At 37.8% G+C, this 21,703-nt stretch overlaps 1 protein-coding gene across 1 annotated transcript in view; it reads right to left on the reverse strand.

Moving 5' to 3' along the window:
• The window catches only part of ASCC1 (activating signal cointegrator 1 complex subunit 1), a 93,472-nt gene that overhangs the window by 38,911 nt on the left and 32,858 nt on the right, over positions 1-21,703 (reverse strand). Inside the window, exons 5-6 of the mRNA XM_069459906.1 lie at positions 18,979-19,115; positions 11,175-11,294 (exon numbers count right to left, since the gene is read on the reverse strand). Of these exons, the coding sequence (XP_069316007.1) occupies positions 11,175-11,294; positions 18,979-19,115 (257 nt within the window). The remainder of the gene's footprint in view (positions 1-11,174; positions 11,295-18,978; positions 19,116-21,703) is intronic.

A 21,703-nucleotide genomic window follows, 5' to 3' on the forward strand; every position in this document is an offset into this window, starting at 1 on the left:
TATTGCTTTTGTTCAGGCCTTCTTTGCTTCTTAACTGGACTATAGTAATGGCTTTTAAATGCCTCCCTGTCCTGTTTATTTCAATTACACATGAAATATATAATTGCAAACAATATATCCAGAACTATGAAGAACTGAATCTATCATTGAACACAGGCAGTCTCCTAATTTATTTATAATTTATAATTTTTTGCAAGGTCTTGCATATGCTTTGTTGTATTTATTCCTAATTACCTCAGAATTCTTGTTACTGTAAATGGATGGTGTTTTCTTTGAAATGATGTTCTCTGTTTGTTGCTGGTGTACAGAAAAGCAATTGATTTTATTATACTGATTTTACATCCAATCACCTTACTAAAACCACCCCCCTCCTTTTTTTTTTTTTTTTAAGAGACAGTCTTGCCCAGACTATCCCCAAACTCCTGGGCTCAAGTGATCCTCCCACTTGAGCCTCCTGAGTAGCCAGGACAATAGGTGTGCACCACCCCACTGTAAACTCTCTTATTATTTCTAAAAACTTGGTAATTGTAGGCAAGCTTATTTTATCTCTGGTCAAAAAATGTGATCTGGGCCAGGTGTGGTGGCTCATGCCTGTTATCCTAGCACTCTGGGAGGCCAAGGTGGGAGGATTGCTTGAGGTCAGGAGTTCAAGACCAGCCTCAACAAGAGCAAGACCCCATCTCTATAAAAAAAATAAAAAAGAAATATTAGCCAGGAGTTGTGGCAGCGTGCGCCTATAGTCCCAGCTACTTGGGAGGATGAGGCAGAAAGAGGATCACTTGAGCCCAGGAGTTTGAAGTTGCAGTGATCTATGATGACACCACTGCACTCTTGCCAGGGTAACAGAACAAGACTGTGTCTTAAAAAAAAAAAAAATGTGATCTGTAAGATACCAACTCATTGAAATTTATTAAGCCTTACTTTATGATCTAGTATGTAATAATTTTTTTCAACTGTTCCATTAGTCTGAAAAGAATATGAATTTTCTAAATGCTTGGTATATAATTCCGGAGAGGACTACAAGATGAAGAAGCTTGCTAACTGTTAAAATATTTTGTATCTTTACTAACTTTGAATCTGCTTGACCTACCAATAATTGAGAGATTTGTTGCAATCTCCTCCTATGAAGATGGATTTCTCAATTTCTCCCTAATAAAAAATTAATTATACAAATTTTGCTTAATCTTTGAGGGTGTTCAATTAGGTTCATACAAGTTAAGAACTGTTATATCTTTCTAGTAAACTGAATCTTTTATCATACATAATAGCATTCTCCATTGCTAATAATGTATGTTTTCTTTAAGCTTATCATGTTTGATATTAATTCTGTTATGCCAACTTTCTTTTAGTATTTACCTAGTACATTTTTTCTTTTATATTATTTCCACCTTATGTAGATATATCTCTTATGAAAAGTATATTACTGAATTTTATATATGTCTAATCTAGTATCTTTCTTAACTGTTGAGTTTATTCCATTAACATATATTATAATTATTATATGTCTGGACTTCTTCCCATCATTTTACTTTTTAATTTCTACTCATTCCATTTTTTTCTATGCTTCAGTCCCTTTTCTGGATTGAATGCATATTTGTCCCTTTTTAAATTTTTTCTTTCTGCTTGTTTGGAATTTATACACTATTCTTAGAATTACTTTTAAAATTTTACTATGCACATTTAGTTTAGCAAAGTCTAAAGTTAATTAACATCTTAACATCCCTCCCCTGAAATTAAAAAAAAACAAAACCCTAAAATGCTTCAACTCTAGAATTACCCTTAGTTAGTCCTGACTTACATGCTGTTAACAGATATTTTAGTTCTATCATTTTTTTCAAACACTCCCTAAATGTAATTGTTTTATACAGACCATTTTATTTATTGCTTTCTGCATCTCATACTATCCTTCTTACATCTCAGACTTTCTTGATTCATTTTCCTTTTCCTGAAATATATCCTTTAGAAGTTCCTTTACTGTGGCTATCCCACCGTGATAAATTCTCTGTTTTTGTTCATCTATTAATATAAAAGTCTTTATTTCACCTTTGTTCTTTAAGGATTTTTTTCTAAGTATACAATTCCAGGTTGCCAGTTTTCTTTCAGCATTTAGAAAATATAATTCTGCTGTCTTTTGGCTTTTGCTGCTGCTATTGAGAAGTCTGCTATCATTATAATTGTCAATCCTTTGTAGATGGCTTCTTTTAAGATATTTGTCTTTAGTGATCTGCAGTTCCATTATAATTTATTTAAGTATGCATTTCTTTTTATTTATTCTGTTTTTATTTAATCTTTTTCCTCTTATCTATTGCTTCTGCCTCAATCCAAGCTCCTCTAATTTCTTTGTATAGCCATATGCATCATTACTTCTCTTCCTCATGCCCCATTCATACCTGGAATTTGCTAGGCTTTTTCTTGCCTTGGGGATTTTGCTCTGCTTTTCCTTTTGCCTAGAATAAAAGGTGGAAAGAGCCTTCCCACCACTCTTAGCCTGCAAATTTCCACTCCTATAGATCTCAGTTCAATATCAATTCTTTAGAGAGGCTTTCCTTGACCTTGCTCTCCCCCAATCTAAACTGCCATAATATTCTCCCTTTGTTATAGAGCATCGTTTTCCCCTGCTCAATCTTTTTTTTTTTTTTTTTGAGACAGAGTCTCACTCTGTTGCTCAGGCTAGAGTGAGTGCCGTGGCGTCAGCCTAGCTCACAGCAACCTCAAACTCCTGAGCTCAAGGGATCCTCCTGTCTCAGCCTCCCGAGTAGCTGGGACTACAGGCATGCACCACCATGCCTGGCTAATTTTTTCTATATATATTTTTAGCTGTCCATATAATTTCTTTCTATTTTTAGTAGAGATGGGGTCTCGCTCTTGCTCAGGCTGGTCTCGAACTCCTGAGCTCAAACGATCCGCCCACCTCGGCCTCCCAGAGTGCTAGGATTACAGGCGTGAGCCACCGTGCCCAGCCTCCCCTGCTCAATCTTTATCCCCCTTTGCAATTATATTTTATATGCTGTTTGTTAATGTCTGTATTCCCTGTTAGTCTGTAAACTACACTGGAGCAATGACTGTGCCTGGCTTCACATACTCTATATTCAGAGCCTAGCACAGTGCCTGGCATTAGTGGGCTTTCAATAATTTTTGTTGGCCGGGCACGGTGGCTCACGCCTGTAATCCTAGCACTCTGGGAGGCCGAGGCGGGTGGATCGCTCAAGGTCAGGAGTTCGAGACCAGCCTGAGCAAGAGCGAGACCCCGTCTCTACTAAAAATAGAAAAAAATTATATGGACAACTAAAAATATATATATAGAAAAATTAGCCGGGCATAGTGGCGCATGCCTGTAGTCCCAGCTACTCGGGAGGCTGAGGCAGGAGGATCGCTTGAGCCCAGGAGTTTGAGGTTGCTGTGAGCTAGGCTGACGCCACGGCACTCACTCTAGCCTGGGCAACAAAGTGAGACTCTGTCTCAAAAAAAAAATAATAATAAAAATAATTTTTGTTGAATAAACAAATGACCAAATGAAAATCCAACTCCCTTTACATGGCATTTAACAGTGCTTCTAGATCTGGCCCCTGCCTACTTTGCAGCCTCATTTCCTATCTCATATTTTCTATTAGAAAATATGCTCTTTTGTACCTCTGACTTTGCACTTGTTATTTATTCTCTTTTCCTAAAATGCTACTCCTCTAGCCTGCAAACTCTTCATTCGACAAAGAAACCTCCTCTGTGAAACCTTCCTTTAGGAAATTTGCCCAGCCGTGGGCAGAGGTGCCCTCCCATCTTTGCAGCCCTAGCATCCCCATCACAGCCTCACCCCAGTGTACTCTAATGACTACCAACTGCCTCCCCTGAAGACAGAAGCCCTAGGGTCTACTGCCACTCACATACTGGGCATTCAAAGAAAGCCTGAGGGGAAGGGAGACCGGCAATGCCGCACAGGGTGGAATAACTAATGGTGCCAGGTATCTGAGGAGACAAGAAAAAATGAGGTCACAAGAATGAGTAAAGGGATTAGCCTCATCAGAGCAAACATATGCCATCCCTCAGAAAAAGAATGAAAAGATCAAAATAGATAAATTGTGGGGGGAAAAGGAGGAAGTTGAGGTGACTCTGTGTTCTCAGTAAAATGTGAGAAAACTGGGCGGGTGAAGTAGTTCACACCTGTATTCTAGCACTCTGGGAGGCCGAGGTGGGAGGATGGCTTGAGGAGTTGGAAACCAGCCTGAGCAAGAGCAAGATCCCATCTCTACTAAAAATAGAAAAATTAGCCATGCATCGTGGCACACGCCAACAGTTCCAGCTACTTGGGAGGCTGAGGCAGGAGGATCGCTTGAGCCCAGGAGTTTGAGGTTCCAGTGAGCTACGATGACACAACTGCACTCTACCCAGGGCAACAGACCAAGATTCTGTCTCTCAGAAAAAAAGAACAAAAAGGTAAGAAAATTATTCTTCTGAGAAGGGAATAGCCACAGTGTTCAGCGCATCAGTCCTAACATCTCCCTACCAGCTAATGAGTAAAAGGTTCCTCACACAAATTCCTTACCAGTCATGCTTTACCAAACCAAAGATGCATCAGTAAATGTACCTCCACTGTCCCAGCTCTGTTTCCAGAGGAAAAATCTGATCTCAGAGGTTCCATTCTATTCAAGGTCAGGCACTCCACATTCAATCATTTTAAGGGAATCTTTGATTTAAAATACTGTATATGAAAGCATAAAAAAAGAGTTGAGCATTTGTATTTTTATTACAACATGTATTTTATTACAACACAGCCCTTGTATTGAGCTGCCTCTTTTCACATAAAGAAACATAAAAGATTGAATGGTCTTTAAAAACATGGCCATGTCTTACTTGTTTCTGCATCAATTTGCACAGCCTTGCAAAATACCTTGAACAAAGGAGGCATTCAAATAGTTTTAAAATTAAATGAGAGGTGAATAAGTCCCTCAGACATCATAAGTGGAAAGGGGAATTTATAAATCTTTTTGAAATAACACCAACATGGCTCTTCTCATGGAGAAAAAAGAACAATAGAAAAGAAAAACTAGAACAATAAGAAAGATGGGAATTACTCAAAAATGTTCTTGGTTGATCACACTAGTGGATTCAGTAGATGTTTCACAGGACCTTTTAACTTATAAAATCTTGACAACAGGGAAGTATAGAAAATATGTAAGGACTGAATTTGTGGGAAAATAAAGGATACATTCACTTTCTGAGCCCTTATCCCTTCATTAGTGTGCGGATAAATTATATCTGAGTACCATCTTCAAAAGACATTGACTTTCTACAGCTCTTATTTTCTTCTGATCTCAAACCTATTATCCTCTTTACTTGAAGACCTATAGAGCTGAAGGTCTAACCATAAAAGTAAAAGGTAAACATATCCCATGGAAACACTCAAGGTAATGATTTTTATCCCAGTGACCACTCTTTTTCCCTCTAAGAGATACCAAGAATAGAATAAATCAAAACTGTGGAGTTGGTGCTATATGTACGTTAAAACAGAATTGAAGCCCCAAATTAGGAAATTCCCTAGTTTGTTTAGTGAAATATTATAATCTCATGTAATTTTCCATACAGCTTTATCTTAACTGCATGTCTATAGGCTAGCATAGATCTTAGTTTTACAACAGTGAGGTCTAAATTACATAGTTGCACAATACTATCTATCTTATACAGATTTTGCAAAGATTAAATGGAGATAATACGATGATCTAAGCACAGTGCCAGATAAGAGAAAGTGCTAATCAAAAGTTAATTATAATTTCCCTGGAAACTATGCAATCTAACAACAGCACCAACAATAGAACCAAGAAAAATTAAATAAATTCCAACACAGAGAATATGGAAACAAATAAAACAGAGGTCAGGTTGAGTGGCCAGGATGCCCTATAAAATTATATGGTTAATCAAAGAAATAAAAAACATGACTTTAATATATTTTGAAGGAGAGTCGGTGCAAAAGAGTGAAAAACAGCTCTATTCACAATAGCTAAAAGGTGGAAACAACCCAAATGTCCATCAAATGATGAATGGATCAACGGTATCTCCATACAATGGACTATTGTTCAGCCATAAAAAGGAATGAAGTACTGACACATGATACAACATGGATGAGCCTTGAAAACATGCTAAGTGAAAAAAACCAGACACAAAAGGCCATATGTTGTATGATTCCATTTATATGAAATATCCAGAATAGGCAAATCCATACAGACAGATATTAGTGGTTGCCAGGGACTGGGGAGATGGGGGTATGAGCCTAACTGTATTCAATGGGTACAAGATTTCCTTTTGGGGTAATAAAAATGTTCTAGAACTAGACGGTGATAATGGTTACACAATGTTAATGCACTAAATGCCACTGAATTATATACTTTAAAATGGTAAAAATGATGAATTTCATGTTATATGAATTTTACCACTTTACCACTACAAAACAAAGTGGGTCAGATTTTCCCATTTTACTCTAGGAATAAGAATTGCAGCATAGTATAGTCTATTCTACTCAACCTAGAACATACACACTGAAACCTTATTATGGCATAGGGATTCAGGGCATGGCTTTTATCTATATGTTCCTTAGCCAAATTACTTAAGCTCTCCGAACTTCTCCGATCTATAAAATGGGCATAATAACAGTGTCTATCTTATATAGATGATTAAATGGAGATAATACAATCTAAGTACAATGCAAAACAAGAATAAGTGCTAACCAAAACTTACTTATAATTTCCCTGGAAACTACACAATCTCAAATGTTAGAAATAAAATATTACTTAGACCTGAAGTTCTCACAGTATGGTCTTTGGATCTCTGGAGGACTCTGAGATGTTTTTAGGGGGTCCATGGGGTCAAAACTATTTTTCTAATAGTTACGAGGCCAGGCGTGGTGGCTCACACTTGTAATCCCAGCACTTTGAGAGGCCGAGGGAGAAGGATCATGTGAGCCCAGGAATTCTAGGCTGAGTGAGCCATGATCACGCCACTGCACTCCAGCTTGGGTGACACAGTGTGATCCTGTCTCCAAAAAAAATTTATCGTATGACATTATTTGCCTTTTTTACTGGGATGACATTTGCACTGATGGTGCAAAAGCAATGGTAGGTAAAACTGCTGGCATCTTAGCATGAATCACAGCAGTGGCATTACATTGTAGCAGGAGTAGTATATTCTTCACTATACATTTACAGTTTTTTTCTAAAAAGTCAGTTTCATTTATCCTTGATAAAGCAGTAAAAATGATACATTTTATTAAATCTCTGCCCTTGAGTGCACAAATTTTTAACAGTCTGTGTAATGAAATTGGTAGTAAATATAAAGCACTTGGTCTGTATACCTACACAGACAGCTGCCTGACTTGTGAGCTGAACTAGTTTCGGTCCATGGAACACCATTTTTACTTGAGAGAATAACTGACAAACTATTCAGAATTGGCTATTTGGCAGACATTTTCTCAAAAAAGAACTTCAAGAAAAACAATTGTCAATATTTTTTGCCAATAATAAAATTCAAGCTTTCAAGTGAAAATTAGAATTTTGAAAAACATGTATCTGCCACCATGAGCTTGACAGCTTCCTAGTGCTTAAAGATTTTGATGAAATTGGTAGTGATACTAACATATTTTTAATACTGCAAAATTAAATGTGTCAACATTTGGAAGAGCTGCATAATTCAGTGAACCAGTTATTTTCTAAATGACCGATGTTACAAAACTGCATGAGTTAAAGATCCAGTCAAAATGCAAGACAGACCAATAGATTTTAAGTTAACGGAGAATAAAATGTTCACTGATATGGTTTCAGATTCCACATTGCAACCTACCTTTAAGGAACTAGGACTTGTCAAGTTTTATAGTAGTATGAAATATTCACAATTATCTGAAAAGGCCATTAATGTACTCCTCACTTTTCCAACTACATATCTGTATCAATTAGGCTAGATTTTTTTATATACTTCAATCAAAACGTATTACAATAGCTTGAATGCAGATATGAGAACTGATATGAGAACTGAGCTATCTTCTATTAAAGAGATTTACCAAAATGTAAAACCATACCTATCTTCTAAGTTTTGGTTTGGAAAATAGAATAATTTTTCAGAAAAAATACTATTTATATAAACATAAAATGATCTTATTGTTTTTAAATCAATTAACAAATAGTGAATTTCTCCAAATTTTTTTTTTTTTTTTTTTGAGATAAGGTCTCATTCTGTTACCTAGGCTAGAGTACAGTGGTGTCATCATAGCTCACTGCAACCTCAAACTCGGGTTCAAACAATCCTCCTGCCTTAGCTTCCCATGTAGCTAAGGGGACTACAGGAGCATGTCACCACACCAGGCTAATTTTTCTATTCTTTTTTGGTAGAGACAGAGTCCCACTATATTGCTCAGGTTGGTCTTGAAATCCTGGCCTCAAGTGATCCTCCTGCCTTCGCCTCCCAAAGTGCTGGGATTACAGGCATGAGCTACCACGCCCAGCTCAGTTCTAATCTCTAATAGGGTAAATATTGGTAGATACAACTCATATAAACAAAAGGTCTTTGGGGTTCTCAATAATTTTTAAGAATTATGAGATTATGAGACCTAAAAGTTTGAGAGCTGCTATCTTAGGTCATTTTCATTGTTTCTGTTCATGAAGTTGAAAAACAATCTACCCCCTTTGCAGTGCTGTAATATACGTGTTGGTTTTCATCCATGTTTCCTGGCTCATAATTCCCATAACCCTTATTATAGACTTTTGTTATAACTTTAGGTTTGTTAGGCCCCAGGAGCAGGCCTCAGGAAATAGAATCTCTTTGACCTTCTCCTGTCCTCCTTTCTCCTGCCGCAAGGCAGGACTCTTATCTTCCCTGCCTTTGCCTTTCTGATTGTAGGTCATAAGACTCTCATTCCAGACAGGATCCTACCCCATAACCTGGAAGCTAATTTTTATTTTATTTTGTTTTTTTGAGACAGGGTCTCACTGTGTCATCCAGGCTAGTGCAGTGGCATCATTATACCTCACTGCAACTTTAAACTCCAGGGCTCATCCTCCTGCCTCAGCCTCCTGAGTAGCTGGGATTATAGGCGTGTGCTACCACATCCAGCTAATTTATTTTTTGTAGAGAGAGCGTCTGGCTATATTGCCCAGGCTGGTCTCAAACTCTTGGCCTCAAGCAATCCTCCTGCCCTGGCCTCCCAAAGTGCTAGGATTAGAAGCATGAGCCATTGCAGCCAGGGCTAATTACATTTCAATGCTGTTGTCCATAAAAACCTTAGAGGTCTAGGTTCTCAAAGTAGAACATGTGGAGGTTCCTGGAGGGTGGTATGTGCCCAGGGAGGGCATGGAAGCTCCAAACCCTGTCCCCTATACCTCACCCTACGCATCTCTTCATTTGTATCCTTTGTAATACCCTTTATAATAAATCGCTAAACTTAAGTAAACATTTCCCTGAGCTGCTCCAGCAAATTAATCGAACCCAAAGAGGGAGTTGAGGGACCTGCAACTTGAAGCTGATTGGTCAGAACTTCTGAAGGCCTGGACATGCTACTGGTGTCTGAAGGAAGAGGCAGTCCTGGGGATAGATACTCACCCTGTGGGATCTGACACTATCACCAGGTAGACAGTGTCAGAATTACATTAGAGGACACCCAACTGGTGTCCACTGCAGAGTTGATTGCTTGCTGGTGGGGAGAAATCTCCACATATTTTGGGGTCATACAGTTCTTCTGTGTTGATTGTTGTCATATGAGAGTAAACACAGTTTGTGCTTTTTCAAAACACCCATACATAGTACATAGCACTTCTACAATACTGTGAAGGTATTTGGATAGTTATGACTTAGAAAACGAAGTAAATGATCCATACCAGATACCAAACTCTAGCCTGGTGGAAATGTTTAAGAATGTCCTCGTATATGATCTCCTGTTAAGTAACAAGGTGCCCCTGGTTTTTAAGGTAGGATCATTAGTATGTTCTTTAGGCATATGCAAGTATCTAAGAAAAGAAAACTCTGGCACAGAACACAAAAAATAGGTCCTATACCATTCTATACCATTTTTCTTCCCTTCTCCTCAAAATTCACTTCCAAATGAATTGAGATAAGACTTCAGTGAGATTATCAATTCAGATTAAGAGAAACCTTAGAAGAGATCCTGTAGGAAAGCAAATAGATTTGGGGGCCTGCCTAGAGACTCAGATTTTCTCTACAGCGTTTCTGGTTCAGTGTGAGCCCTGTTCTACCCTGCCCTAAATAAAAAGACCACATAAAAACAAACTTCCAATTCAAGTTGGGCTTCTCTGCTCACCAAAAGCCTTGAGTGGACTGATAAATGGCCTTAACACTGGAAAGGGCTCTGGATGCCTAGGCCAGCCTCAGAAATAGCCTGGACTGCAGACTGAGAATCCCTAGGAAGGATCTAGGTGCAGTAATACTAAAAATCAAAAAGAGACCAGGCGTGGTGGCTCACGCCTGTAATCCCAGCACTTTGGGAGGCCAAGGCGGAAGGATCCCTTGGACCCAGGAGTTTGAGGTTCCAGCCTGGGCAACAGAGCAAGACTCTGTCTCTTAAAAAAAGAAGAAAATTAAAAAGAGTAAACATTTATTGATGTTTTGATAATGTCAGTATGGACAAGCACTGCTTTAAGCATTTTATACAGAATAATTTAATCTTAATAATCCTATGAAGTTTATAAAGTTTTCATCCCCATTTGTCCTGGTATTCACTGCATCTGTATTATACCACGTTTGAAATTCCTAACCTAAAATGCCATCCTTCCTGCCTCTTATCCTGGAAAACAAGAAGGAAGCACCGAGTTCCACAAAAACTAGGTCGTTGCTATCAATAGCCATTATCTAAAGAACTCAATAGTTACTAGACGAAAGGTCTGATATTTTTTCTTACAACAAATTCCTCTTTCAAGATATTAGTTTTTCTGCTTCTGGAAATGCTGCTGGTAAAGAAGAAAAATGCAAAGGAAAAAGAAATTTAAAAAAGATATTATCTTAGTATTTTTTTAAAAAAGGAAGAAAGAAATTGTGGATGGGAGTAAAAAAGAAAAGAAAAGAAAAAAAGAATCAACACACTCTTTACAATAATAAGATCCCAAAGAAAAGGAATCAAAATAAATTGAACTTTCAGGATTCTTTTAGGCACCTCTTGATTTAAACAAAGAAGTATTCCAGAAATATACCTGTTGGAGCCATCTTTCATGTGGACTTTGGCGTAAAGAACATCCACCATGCCAGGATCATCATTCATGTATTCTATCCCTGCGATCTCTACTTCCAAGGGCTTGCCCCCAGAAATGTCACTGCAAAGGAAAAAAACAGTAAGATTTTTATAAGTGTTTAAGCTAAGAGGGCTATTATATTTTGAAACATGGTTAATATACATAGTCAAATATTACACAAAGTAATTGTGTTTTCTCCTAACATTATCTAACTGTCCTTTTAATTTTAAAATTAATAAATGTTCAATGCAAACAAATTGGAAAACACTGGAAAGTATTTCCAATGTCACACTGTATCTATCCCAGTATCTGTCTCAAATAGAGACAACCAAGGGATGACAGTTCTGATTCATAAAGAGATTTACTGTGCCGGCCCATCTCTTAGGGCCCATCTCTCTTCATTATTTCTACAAGTTATGAACAGCATTTCATTCATATAACAATAATAGAGGTGTATATTGATATCACATCTTTAAGAGCAATATTTATAAGAAGGCTTGATGGAAACCCTTTGCCCAACCGGGTCCCTTTCTAGGAGTCCATCCTAAGGCAACAACTGTGAATTTGACTGTGTAACCAACCATAGTTGATGCAGCAAAGTTCTTTATGGAAGAATTCCAACCAATAAATGCATAAGGAACAACAAAATTAGAATATCACCATTTTGCAACCCCTGATAAAATAATGAATCTCAAAAGTGATCACCAATGGCTGCTAAAACTTAGGAAAGAGCCTGGAGAAATATAGAGGTCTCTTAAGGGGAGCTCTATAAACGATGGATCATGGTGATCACACCTGAACCCACTGATCAAATTTAACATCACACAAAATCAGAAACAACTGGACAATATTTGCTACCTGATACAATGCAAAAAGAATATACTCAAATCCATGAGAAATTAATTTGCGCATAGGATTTTAACTGAGGCACTGTTTGGAGTAGCAAAAGACTGGCAACAGACTAAAAGTCCAATAATGTGGTGCTGATTGATAAACTGTAATATAATGAGCAATAAATAAGCCGTACATGTGACTAAGGAAGCTTTTTGGGTATTGATATGAAACGATTATATTTCTAAGTTTTAAAAAAGGTACAAAACAATGGGCATTGCTATGTTATTTGTGCAAAAGATGGAGGTAAGAAAATATATACATTATACAGATATTTATACAAATATAAAATCCCTGGAGACAAAGAAAATGGTAACACTGGTTGCCTCTAGAGAAAAGAGCAGGTGGTTGGTGAATAGCAGGGGTAAGGAAACTCTTCATTGCATATCCTTTGCAACTTTAAAATTCTGGACCATGTAAATGTGTTACCCATTAACAAGTTAAAATTTTAAAAATATGCAAAAGAAGCCAAACACAAAAGTATATATAATGAACGATTCTATTTACAGGACATTAAAAAACAAGCAAATCTAATCTATAGTAGTGGAAATCAGAACAGTGGTTGCTTCTGGGAGAAGTAAATTTACTGGAAAAGGGCATGAGGGAGTGCATGGGGTGAAGCAATATTCCATATCTTTATCTGGGTGAGGCTACATGGGTGTATACATTTGTCAAAACTCGTCAACTACACCTAAGATCTGTTCATTTTGATGTAAGCGAATTACACCTCAAAGAAAAAACATGCACATATGCACATAAAAAAGTGTGGCAGTATATATTCCAAAGCATTAATGGTAATTATCTTTAAGTGGTAAGATTATAAGTGATATTTTATTTTTGTTTACCTCTAACTTTTAGCTTTCCTAAAATTAACATACAATACTTTTATGTTAAGTAAAACCCTACCATCCTGTTGAGAGGTCCCAGACCCTTTAGAGAAACCTGTACTTCAACCGAAAAAGGCCTTGTTGTGCCAAGCTGAAACTCAGCTAAAAATCAGCTCACTACATATAAGCTTCTCCACACCCCACAAGGTCAGGCACTCTCTCCATCTTATACACTCCTATATCCTCAACACATGACATAATGCGCCGTATACAAAATAAGTGTTCAATAAATCTCTGGTAAACATTAAAGGGATGTTCTACTATGAAAGGGAGAGGCTGTTCTAGATACTTTTGAGATGAATATGGTCACATGCCTATACTGTCGTTAAATAAAAATGTGGTACTGGATCAAAGACAAGAGGATTTTAAGATCCATGAAAAGACAATTCTATTCTTACCAATGAGTTTAAGCACCCCTGGTAAATACATACATACATACATAATGAAAAATTAAAAAGACAATTCTATTAGCTGAGGATAGTAGTATATACCTGTAGTCCCAGCTACTTAGGAGACTGAGGCAGGAGGATCACTTGAGCCCAGGAGTTTGAGGTTGCAGTGAGCTATGATGATGCCACTACAGTCTAGCCCAGGCTATAGAGTGAGACCCTGTCTCAAAAAAAAAAAAAAAAAGTGGGGGCGCAATTCTAAAAAACCACAAGAGTTCTCTTGATATTGAACCCAGGCTATAGGAAAGCTCTTTGTAACCTAGGAGTCCTAATGGTAAACATTATCTTAAAACTTCAAGGCCATATTACTGAATAAGATCAGAATTTCTCTCAGTAGAAAACTGGCCGGGTACGGTACCTCACGCCTGTAATCCTAGCACTCTGGGAGGCTGAGGCAGGAGGATGGCTTGAGGAGTTCGAGACCAGCCTGAGCAAGAGCAAGACCCCTGTCTGTACAAAAAATAGAAAACTTAGCCAGGCGTGGTGGTGCACACCTGTAGTCCCAGTTACTCAGGAGGCCGAGGCAGGAAGATGTCTTTAGCCCAGGAGTTTGAGGTTGCAGTGAGCTATGATGATGCTACTGCACTCTAGCCCAGGTGACAAAGCGAGATTCTATCTCAAAAAAAAAAAAAAAAAAAACCCCAAAAACTAAACAGCTGAATTATTTTAGACAGATACCAGATTAATAAATGTTATGGGCAGGGCACAGTGGCTCACACTTGTAATCCAGGTATTTTGGGAGGCCCAGGTGGGAGGATCACTTGAGGCCAGGAGTTAAAGACCAGTCTGGGCAACATAGTGAGACCCCATCCCTAAAAAAAAAAAAATATAACAATCAGCCAGCTGTGGTGGCATACACTTATAGTCCTAGCTACTTGGGAGGCTGAGGCAGGAGGATCACATAAATCCAAGAATTCAAGTCTACAGCGAGCTACGATTGCCCCACTGCTCTCCAGCCTGGGTGACAGAGTAAGACCCTGTCTCAAAAAAAAAAGAAAGAAAAAAAGCAAAGACAGATAGATAGATTATGGCCCTGATCATAAGCCTCCCTGCCACCTCTAATAAGAAGTGGGACATTTCAAAACACAAGCCTAGCTGAACTGTTATCTGAGACTTGCAGCTTCAATCAATAATACGATATGTCTCCATTCCAAATACTAGCCAAAGAATTCAATAATGAAAGACTGCCACCAAACCCTATCAAAGTGCAATCAAGAAAACTTATTTGAAAAAAAGTTTCCTACTAACCACACGTCCCCTGATGTTTTAAAAACTGTAAATCCTAGGCCGGGCGTGGTGGCTCACGCCTGTAATCCTAGCACTCTGGGAGGCCGAGGTGGGCGGATCGTTTGAGCTCAGGAGTTCGAGACCAGCCTGAGCAAGAGCGAGACCCCATCTCTACAAAAAATAGAAAGAAATGATCTGGACAGCTAAAATTATATATATAGAAAAAAATTAGCCGGGCATGGTGGTGCATGCCTGTAGTCCCAGCTACTCGGGAGGCTGAGGCAGAAGGATTGCTTGAGCCCGGGAGTTTGAGGTTGCTGTGAGCTAGGCTGACGCCACGGCACACTAGCCCGGGGAACACAGCGAGACTCTGTCTCAAAAAAAAAAAATAAATAAATAAAAAATAAATAAATAAATAAATAAAAACTGTAAATCCTGCATAGTTATTAAATAGATCATCAGAAAGCATCATACCATTGGCATAGTTTCCCACCAAAATGTTTTTTACTGGGTTATATTTAATGTGATGTTCTCAATTTCTAGGGGTCAATACAAGAGAGGGCCACATTAACAATGATTTTATCTTCCACAAAATTCCTGTTAAAGGCAACTGCTCATCATCATTCTGCATTCTTTAAGATTTACATGACAAATTTTCCATTGACTGAGAACCAGAAAAGGTTTCTCTCCTCAAAAATTATTATACTTTTTATCAGGTAAGAACTATAATAAATTGGTGTATTTCTTTTGGAATTTAGTTCAAGTATACTGGTATCAGAAAACAGTACCAAACTTTAATGTTCACACACAACTAACATCTCACCTTGATTTTCAGGTAGAATTTTCTCCCCATTCTCTCTGACTTTAGCATTTCTTTTCTATACCTGTCCTCACTCTTTTAAACTACCTCAAATCCTTGAACTGAGATAGGGTACTAAGAACAAAAAAATTAATGAAATGATGAAACAAGACCTAAAATCTGCTCTATGAGTAGATATAACTTCTTTCAACCTACCCCTAAGGTTTATTAAGAAGGAGATTAAAGGGCATTATAGATATCCAGTGGTTTGCCTGATAAACGCTTTTTGTCTTGGTGGCCAAACTATTCCACCTGGGACACTGGTGAGCATACTTTCCCACTGATGACACCTCAGGTGATAATTAGGCATTAACATTTGTTCATGGGTATTTTCTCTCCTCTCCTCTTTCTTGTCTCTTTTAAACCTGTTCTTTGGTTTGACCCCAGGCCTATGGGGAACACTTAGGCACAGCAGGGTGACCCTGGAGCTAAAGAAGAGCTGCACATTTGTCAGACTCTGTCCTCAGAGCCAGTGCACTGTTTTGTGTCCTACATCTCACAAAGAGTCACAAGGGACACAGTTAGGGCTTCAGAATTTACTAAACACTGAATAATTCATTCAAAATCTATAGAGCTACATGGGCCTTTAGCCAAAGAATTAAAATGAAAATCCTGTTTCTGGTCAGATAGTGTCCTTTAAATTAAAAATCTACCCCAAAATTTACAACAAATATTCAACTACTCAATTCTTTAAAATAGTTATATAGCACTGTAGTTTTAATCAAATTCCAATATAGCCACATTTTAATACTCCAATTTAGAAGGCCATCAACTTAAACTACAGCTCACTATGTACTGGTCTATTCATTTCTCAATGTTTTCTTTTTCATATTTTAATTTGGATCTTTACAACATAAAAGGTTCAGGTTAGAAATGCCATTATTTATGGATATTTTTTCCTAAGTATACCAATTGCAAAGGCTAAGATCAAAGAGCAAGAAAAAAATTTAGGTGATACAATTTACTAATTTATTCACCAGGGCTTTAATGGAAGTACTTTTTTATTTTATTTTTTTAAGTAGAAGTCTCTTCCATTTAGGAAAACAAGATACCTCAAACCAATCCAAACCACCTATTCTGATTCTCAACCTCCTTCTTGGAAGTAAATTAATTTAGCACTTTTTGCTTTTCATTTTTTAGTTCTTAAACAAGTACACGTGGCAGAGGGAAGGCAGGAGAAGAGGGCTGTGGAGATTTGTTTTATTTCACTTGCTGGTTTCAAATCTTTCCAGCTTTTTAAAAAGAGCATCTTCAAACACATTTTTGCAGGCACTGCAGATTTTTGGCAGGGTAACTGTCCTATTTCAAAAGCTTTGCTGAATTTGAAAAACTACAATTACTGTTTTCATCCTGTCATGTCAAAAATTCTTAGAGACTATTAAGATGCTCTTTATTCCCTATGCACACCAACTCTGACATGCTTAAAGCTCAGCTTTGGCATTTAGTCACAAAAGGCACCATGAGACATAAAAGGGAGGAACTCAACTAAATCTTCACACGGCTTAGGATAAAGCTTCAGTGATTAAAAACCTGTGACCTGATTTTCATAAGGTAAAAGGAACAAATATTTCTCCAAATTTGTTCTCTAAACAAATATTTTATCTATCTTTAAATTTTTTCTTAGCAGGATTATCCGAATGCTGCTAGGAAAATGCAGCAGCTGTCAGTTCAGGTTAGGAAAAAGTGAACTGGGAGTAAGTTAAAGTATCAGAACTGATCCTCAAACCAGGTAAAATTGCCCTGATTATTTGTAAGACAAAGCATAAAGTTTTATTTTATACAAGGAAATTTGTAAATATCTAATACAAACACCAAATTATTGTGAATTTTAGATAAGACTGAGAGAAAACAGATATGTCCATCTCTGAGCAAAAATGACAAGAAGTGGAATTTGAGATTCAGAGAGGACAGGCAAACTGCAAACACAAACAGCTTGTGATTTTGCACAAGAAAAATATCTTGTCTTTGAAACAATGGCAAAGGATAACTGGCCCACAAATAAGTCACTGTATTACACAGTTTCATATACAACAAAACTAGAGAAAAATTTTAGATCCTTTTACTTTGTTCTACCCAATGAATAAGGTAACCTGTTTCCCCAAGACCATGTTAAAATAGTGTGGAACTTGTATATAATAATAGAATAAAAAAACTACTTGAGTGAGTCAGCTTTCAAATTTCTCTTCTTCATTAATCTTAAATAAAAAGAGTAAAGTGAGAGAGGGGAAGAGATGATTCTTTGCAATAAAGCTGTTAGGTCAGATGTATGTATAAATTAAAATTTTACAGTAAAAATGAATAACAACACTGCCCCCAGAACAGCAACGTTTTCTCTGAATTAAAACAGATTGCTTAGAGCCAGGCATGGGGACGCACACCTACAGTCCTAGCTTCTGAGGAGGCTGTGGCAGGAGGATCACTTGAGCCCAGGAGTTCAAGGCTGTAGTGCATGATGATCACACCTGTGAACAGCCACTGAACTCTGGGCAACAGAGTGAGACCCCATTTCTAAAAAAATAAAAAAATAAAATTACCTGTATTTGAAAAAGAGAGAAATAAAATCAGTGTTTCTGAAATACAACAAAGACTCTCCTCGGGAATCATGTTATAATGTTTGAGTTACTGTAGTAGGCAGAATAATGCCCCCTCCCCCAAGATGCCCACATCCTACTCTCTGGAATTTGTACATATGCCATCTTGCATGGCAAAGAGACATTTGCAGATGTAAGGTTAAGGAACGTGAGATGGGAGATTAACCTGGATTACCTGGGTGGGTTCAATCGAATCATGAGTCCTGAAAAGCAGACAACCTGTCCTTGCTGTGGCCACAGGGAGAGAAGTGACAACAGAAGGATCACAGAGTCGCAATGTTGCTGGAGTTGAAGATGGAGGAAAGGGGCCAGTAGCCAAGGAATGGGGGCCAACTCTAGAAGCTGGACTTTAAAAGCAAGGAAACAGATTTTTCCCAGAGCCTCTAAAGAAAGGATCACAACCCTGCTGAGGCCTTGATTTCAGCCCAATGAAACCCATATCAGTCTTCTGATCTACAAAACTATAAAATAATAAATTTGTGTTATTTTAAGCCATTAATCTTGTAATAATATCTTATAGCAGCATAGAAAACTATACAATAGCCTATACACTTTGATAGATAATAAGGAAAATTTCCCATTGAAGAAAATAATAGGATATCCTGTTTAAGAACAAAATTTGCCTACTGCATTCATATAATTTAAGGTACAGTCTTTACGTAAATTTTGTAAATATATGCTTTAAATTCATTTTAAACTTTTCAGACAATGGTCCAGTGTTAAGGGGTTACAAATGGGTGAGCAAACAAACCTTGTTCCCATGTCATCCAGCTCCCTTGTCCAAAAACAACTCTGTATAATAATACCAAAAAAGAAGTCAGCCCAGGTGGACCACCTTCCCCATCCCTGAGGATTGCTCACTTAATGAAGTCCTCTTTACACTGCTGTAGCATCTCACATGTCTGCTGCATCTCTTCCTCACTCAAAAGCACCAACATCCCAATAGTTAGATGAAGCTTTTTGGGATTCTGGAAAATGCTGCTATCAACGCCATGATCCTGTTATCAAAGGGAGAAAAATAAGAAACTCAGTCCATACAAAAGTAAATGGCAAGGACAGAATTGAGACCCCAGAAACAAACTCACACATCTATGGCCAACTGATTTTCAACAAAGTCCCAAGACCTTTCAATGGGGAAAGAATGGTCTCTTCAAAAAACGATGCTGGGACAACTAAATATCCACATGCAAAAGAATGAAAATGGACACCTACCTCATACTACATAAAAAAAATTAACTCAAAATGGATCAGTGACCTAAATATATAACAACTAAAACCATAAAACTCTTAGAAGAAGAATAAAATTAAATTTTCATCACCCTAAATTTGGAAATGAATTCTCAGATACGACACTAAAAGCATGGACAAAAAAAGAAAAAAATAGATAAATTGGACTTCATCAAAATAAAAAACTTTTGTGCATCAAAGGATATTGTCAAGCAAGTGAAAAAACAGCCTATAGAATGGCAGAAATATCTGCAAATAATTTATCTGATAAGGATCTGGTATCCAGAATATATAAAGAACTCATACAACTCAACAACAAAATGGCAGACAACCTAATTTTAAAATGGGAAAAGGACTTGAATATATATTTCTCCAAAGAAGAAATACAAATGGCTAACAAGCACATGAAGAGGCTCACCATCATTAGCCATTTAGGGAAATGCAAATCAAAACCACAATGAGGTACCATTTCATACCCCCTAGGCTCGCTAGAATCAAAATAACAGAAAATAACAAGTGCTGGCGAGTAGAAATTAGAACCCTCATACATTGTTCCTAGGAAGATAAAATGATTCAGCCACTGTGAAAAAGAGTTTGACAGTTCCTCAAAAAGTTAAACCTAGAATTACCACATGACCTAGCAATTCTCCTCCTAGGCATATGCCCAAAAGAATTCAAACGGGGACTCAAACAAATACATGTATATGCATGTTCCCAGAAGTACTAAAAGATGGAAATAACCCAAATATCCATCAACACAAGAATGGATAAACAAATTGTGGTATATATACAAAATGGAATATTATCCAGCCATAAAAATAAGTGAAATTCTGATCCATGCTACAACATGGATGAACCTTTAAAACATTATGCTAAGGGAAAGAAGTCAGATACGAAAGGTCACATGTTGTATGATTCCTGCTAGAGTTTGGATATTTGACCCTCCAAACTTCATGCTGAAATCTGATGATTGCCAATGTTGGAGGTGAGGCCAAATAGCAGGTGTTTGAGTGGGTCATGGGGGCAGATCCCTCATGAACAGCTTGGTGCAGTCCTCACGGTAACGAGTGAGATCTCACTCTTATTAGTTCCTGGAAGCTAACTGTTAAAAAGAGAGTCTAGCACCTCCCCTCACTCTCTTGCTTACTCTCTTGCCATGTGATCTGCACATGCCAGGTCCCCTCACCTTCCACCATGAGTGGAAGCAGCCTTAAGCCCTCACCAGAAGCAGATGCTGGCACCATGCTTCTTATACAGCCTGCCCAGTAAAACTCTTCTCTTTGTAAATCACCCAGCCTCAGATATTCCTTTATGGCAATACTAAATGGACTAAGACAACTCCATTCAGATGAAATATCTAGAATTAGTATCCATAGAGACAGAATACAAATTAGTGGCTGTCAGAGGCCAGGGGAGGGGTGAATGAAGAGCAACTGCTTAATGGTTATGGGATTTCCTTCTGGGGTGATGAAAATGTTATGAAACAATATAGAGCTGGTAGTCACACAACACTGTAAATGTACTAAATGCCACTGAATTGTTCACTGTAAAATGGTTAATTTTGCTATGTGAATTTTTTTTCTTTTTTAAAAATTTTTTCTTTCATCATGCCTTCAGACTGAATGTGTAAATTTCATCTCAATAAAACATTTTAAAAAAAGGAAATGCTAGCCTGATAGAATGGCGTAGCCCTGGAAAAACAGAATGCTATCTAAATGTAGGTGCTAGGAATATCTTTTCTTCCTTACCAGCTGTGTTAGTTCCAGAACAACTGGGCCCCTTATGGGCTTCCCCAAAGAATAAAAAACTTTTTATGAAAAACACAGGAGTTGCCACACCAAATATGGTCATCCTTTTCTGCCATCATCATTCCTTGCACTTTAAAACTTTTGCCTCTGGGAAGCACAAACGGTGCTTGTGAATCCCTTTTTAAAAAAAAAATTGAGGCGAAATTCACTTAACATACAATTAACCATTTTAAAGTGTATAATTCAGTGGTATTTAGTGTATTTACAATGTTGTCAACCACCAGCATTCTTTTTTTTTTTTTTTTTTTTTTTGAGACAGAGTCTCACTCTGTTGCCCAGGCTAGAGTGAGTGCCGTGGCGTCAGCCTAGCTCACAGCAACCTCAAACTCCTGGGCTCAAGCCATCCTCCTGTCTCAGCCTCCCGAGTAGCTGGGACTACAGGCATGCACCACCATGCCCGGCTAATTTTTTCTATATATATTTTTAGCTGTCCATATAATTTCTTTCTATTCTTAGTAGAGATGAGGTCTCGCTCTTGCTCAGGCTGGTCTCGAACTCCTGAGCTCAAACGATCCGCCCACCTCGGCCTCCCAGAGTGCTAGGATTACAGG

Source organism: Eulemur rufifrons, chromosome 28 (genome assembly GCF_041146395.1).
Source record: "Eulemur rufifrons isolate Redbay chromosome 28, OSU_ERuf_1, whole genome shotgun sequence".
Lineage (NCBI taxonomy): Eukaryota > Metazoa > Chordata > Mammalia > Primates > Lemuridae > Eulemur > Eulemur rufifrons.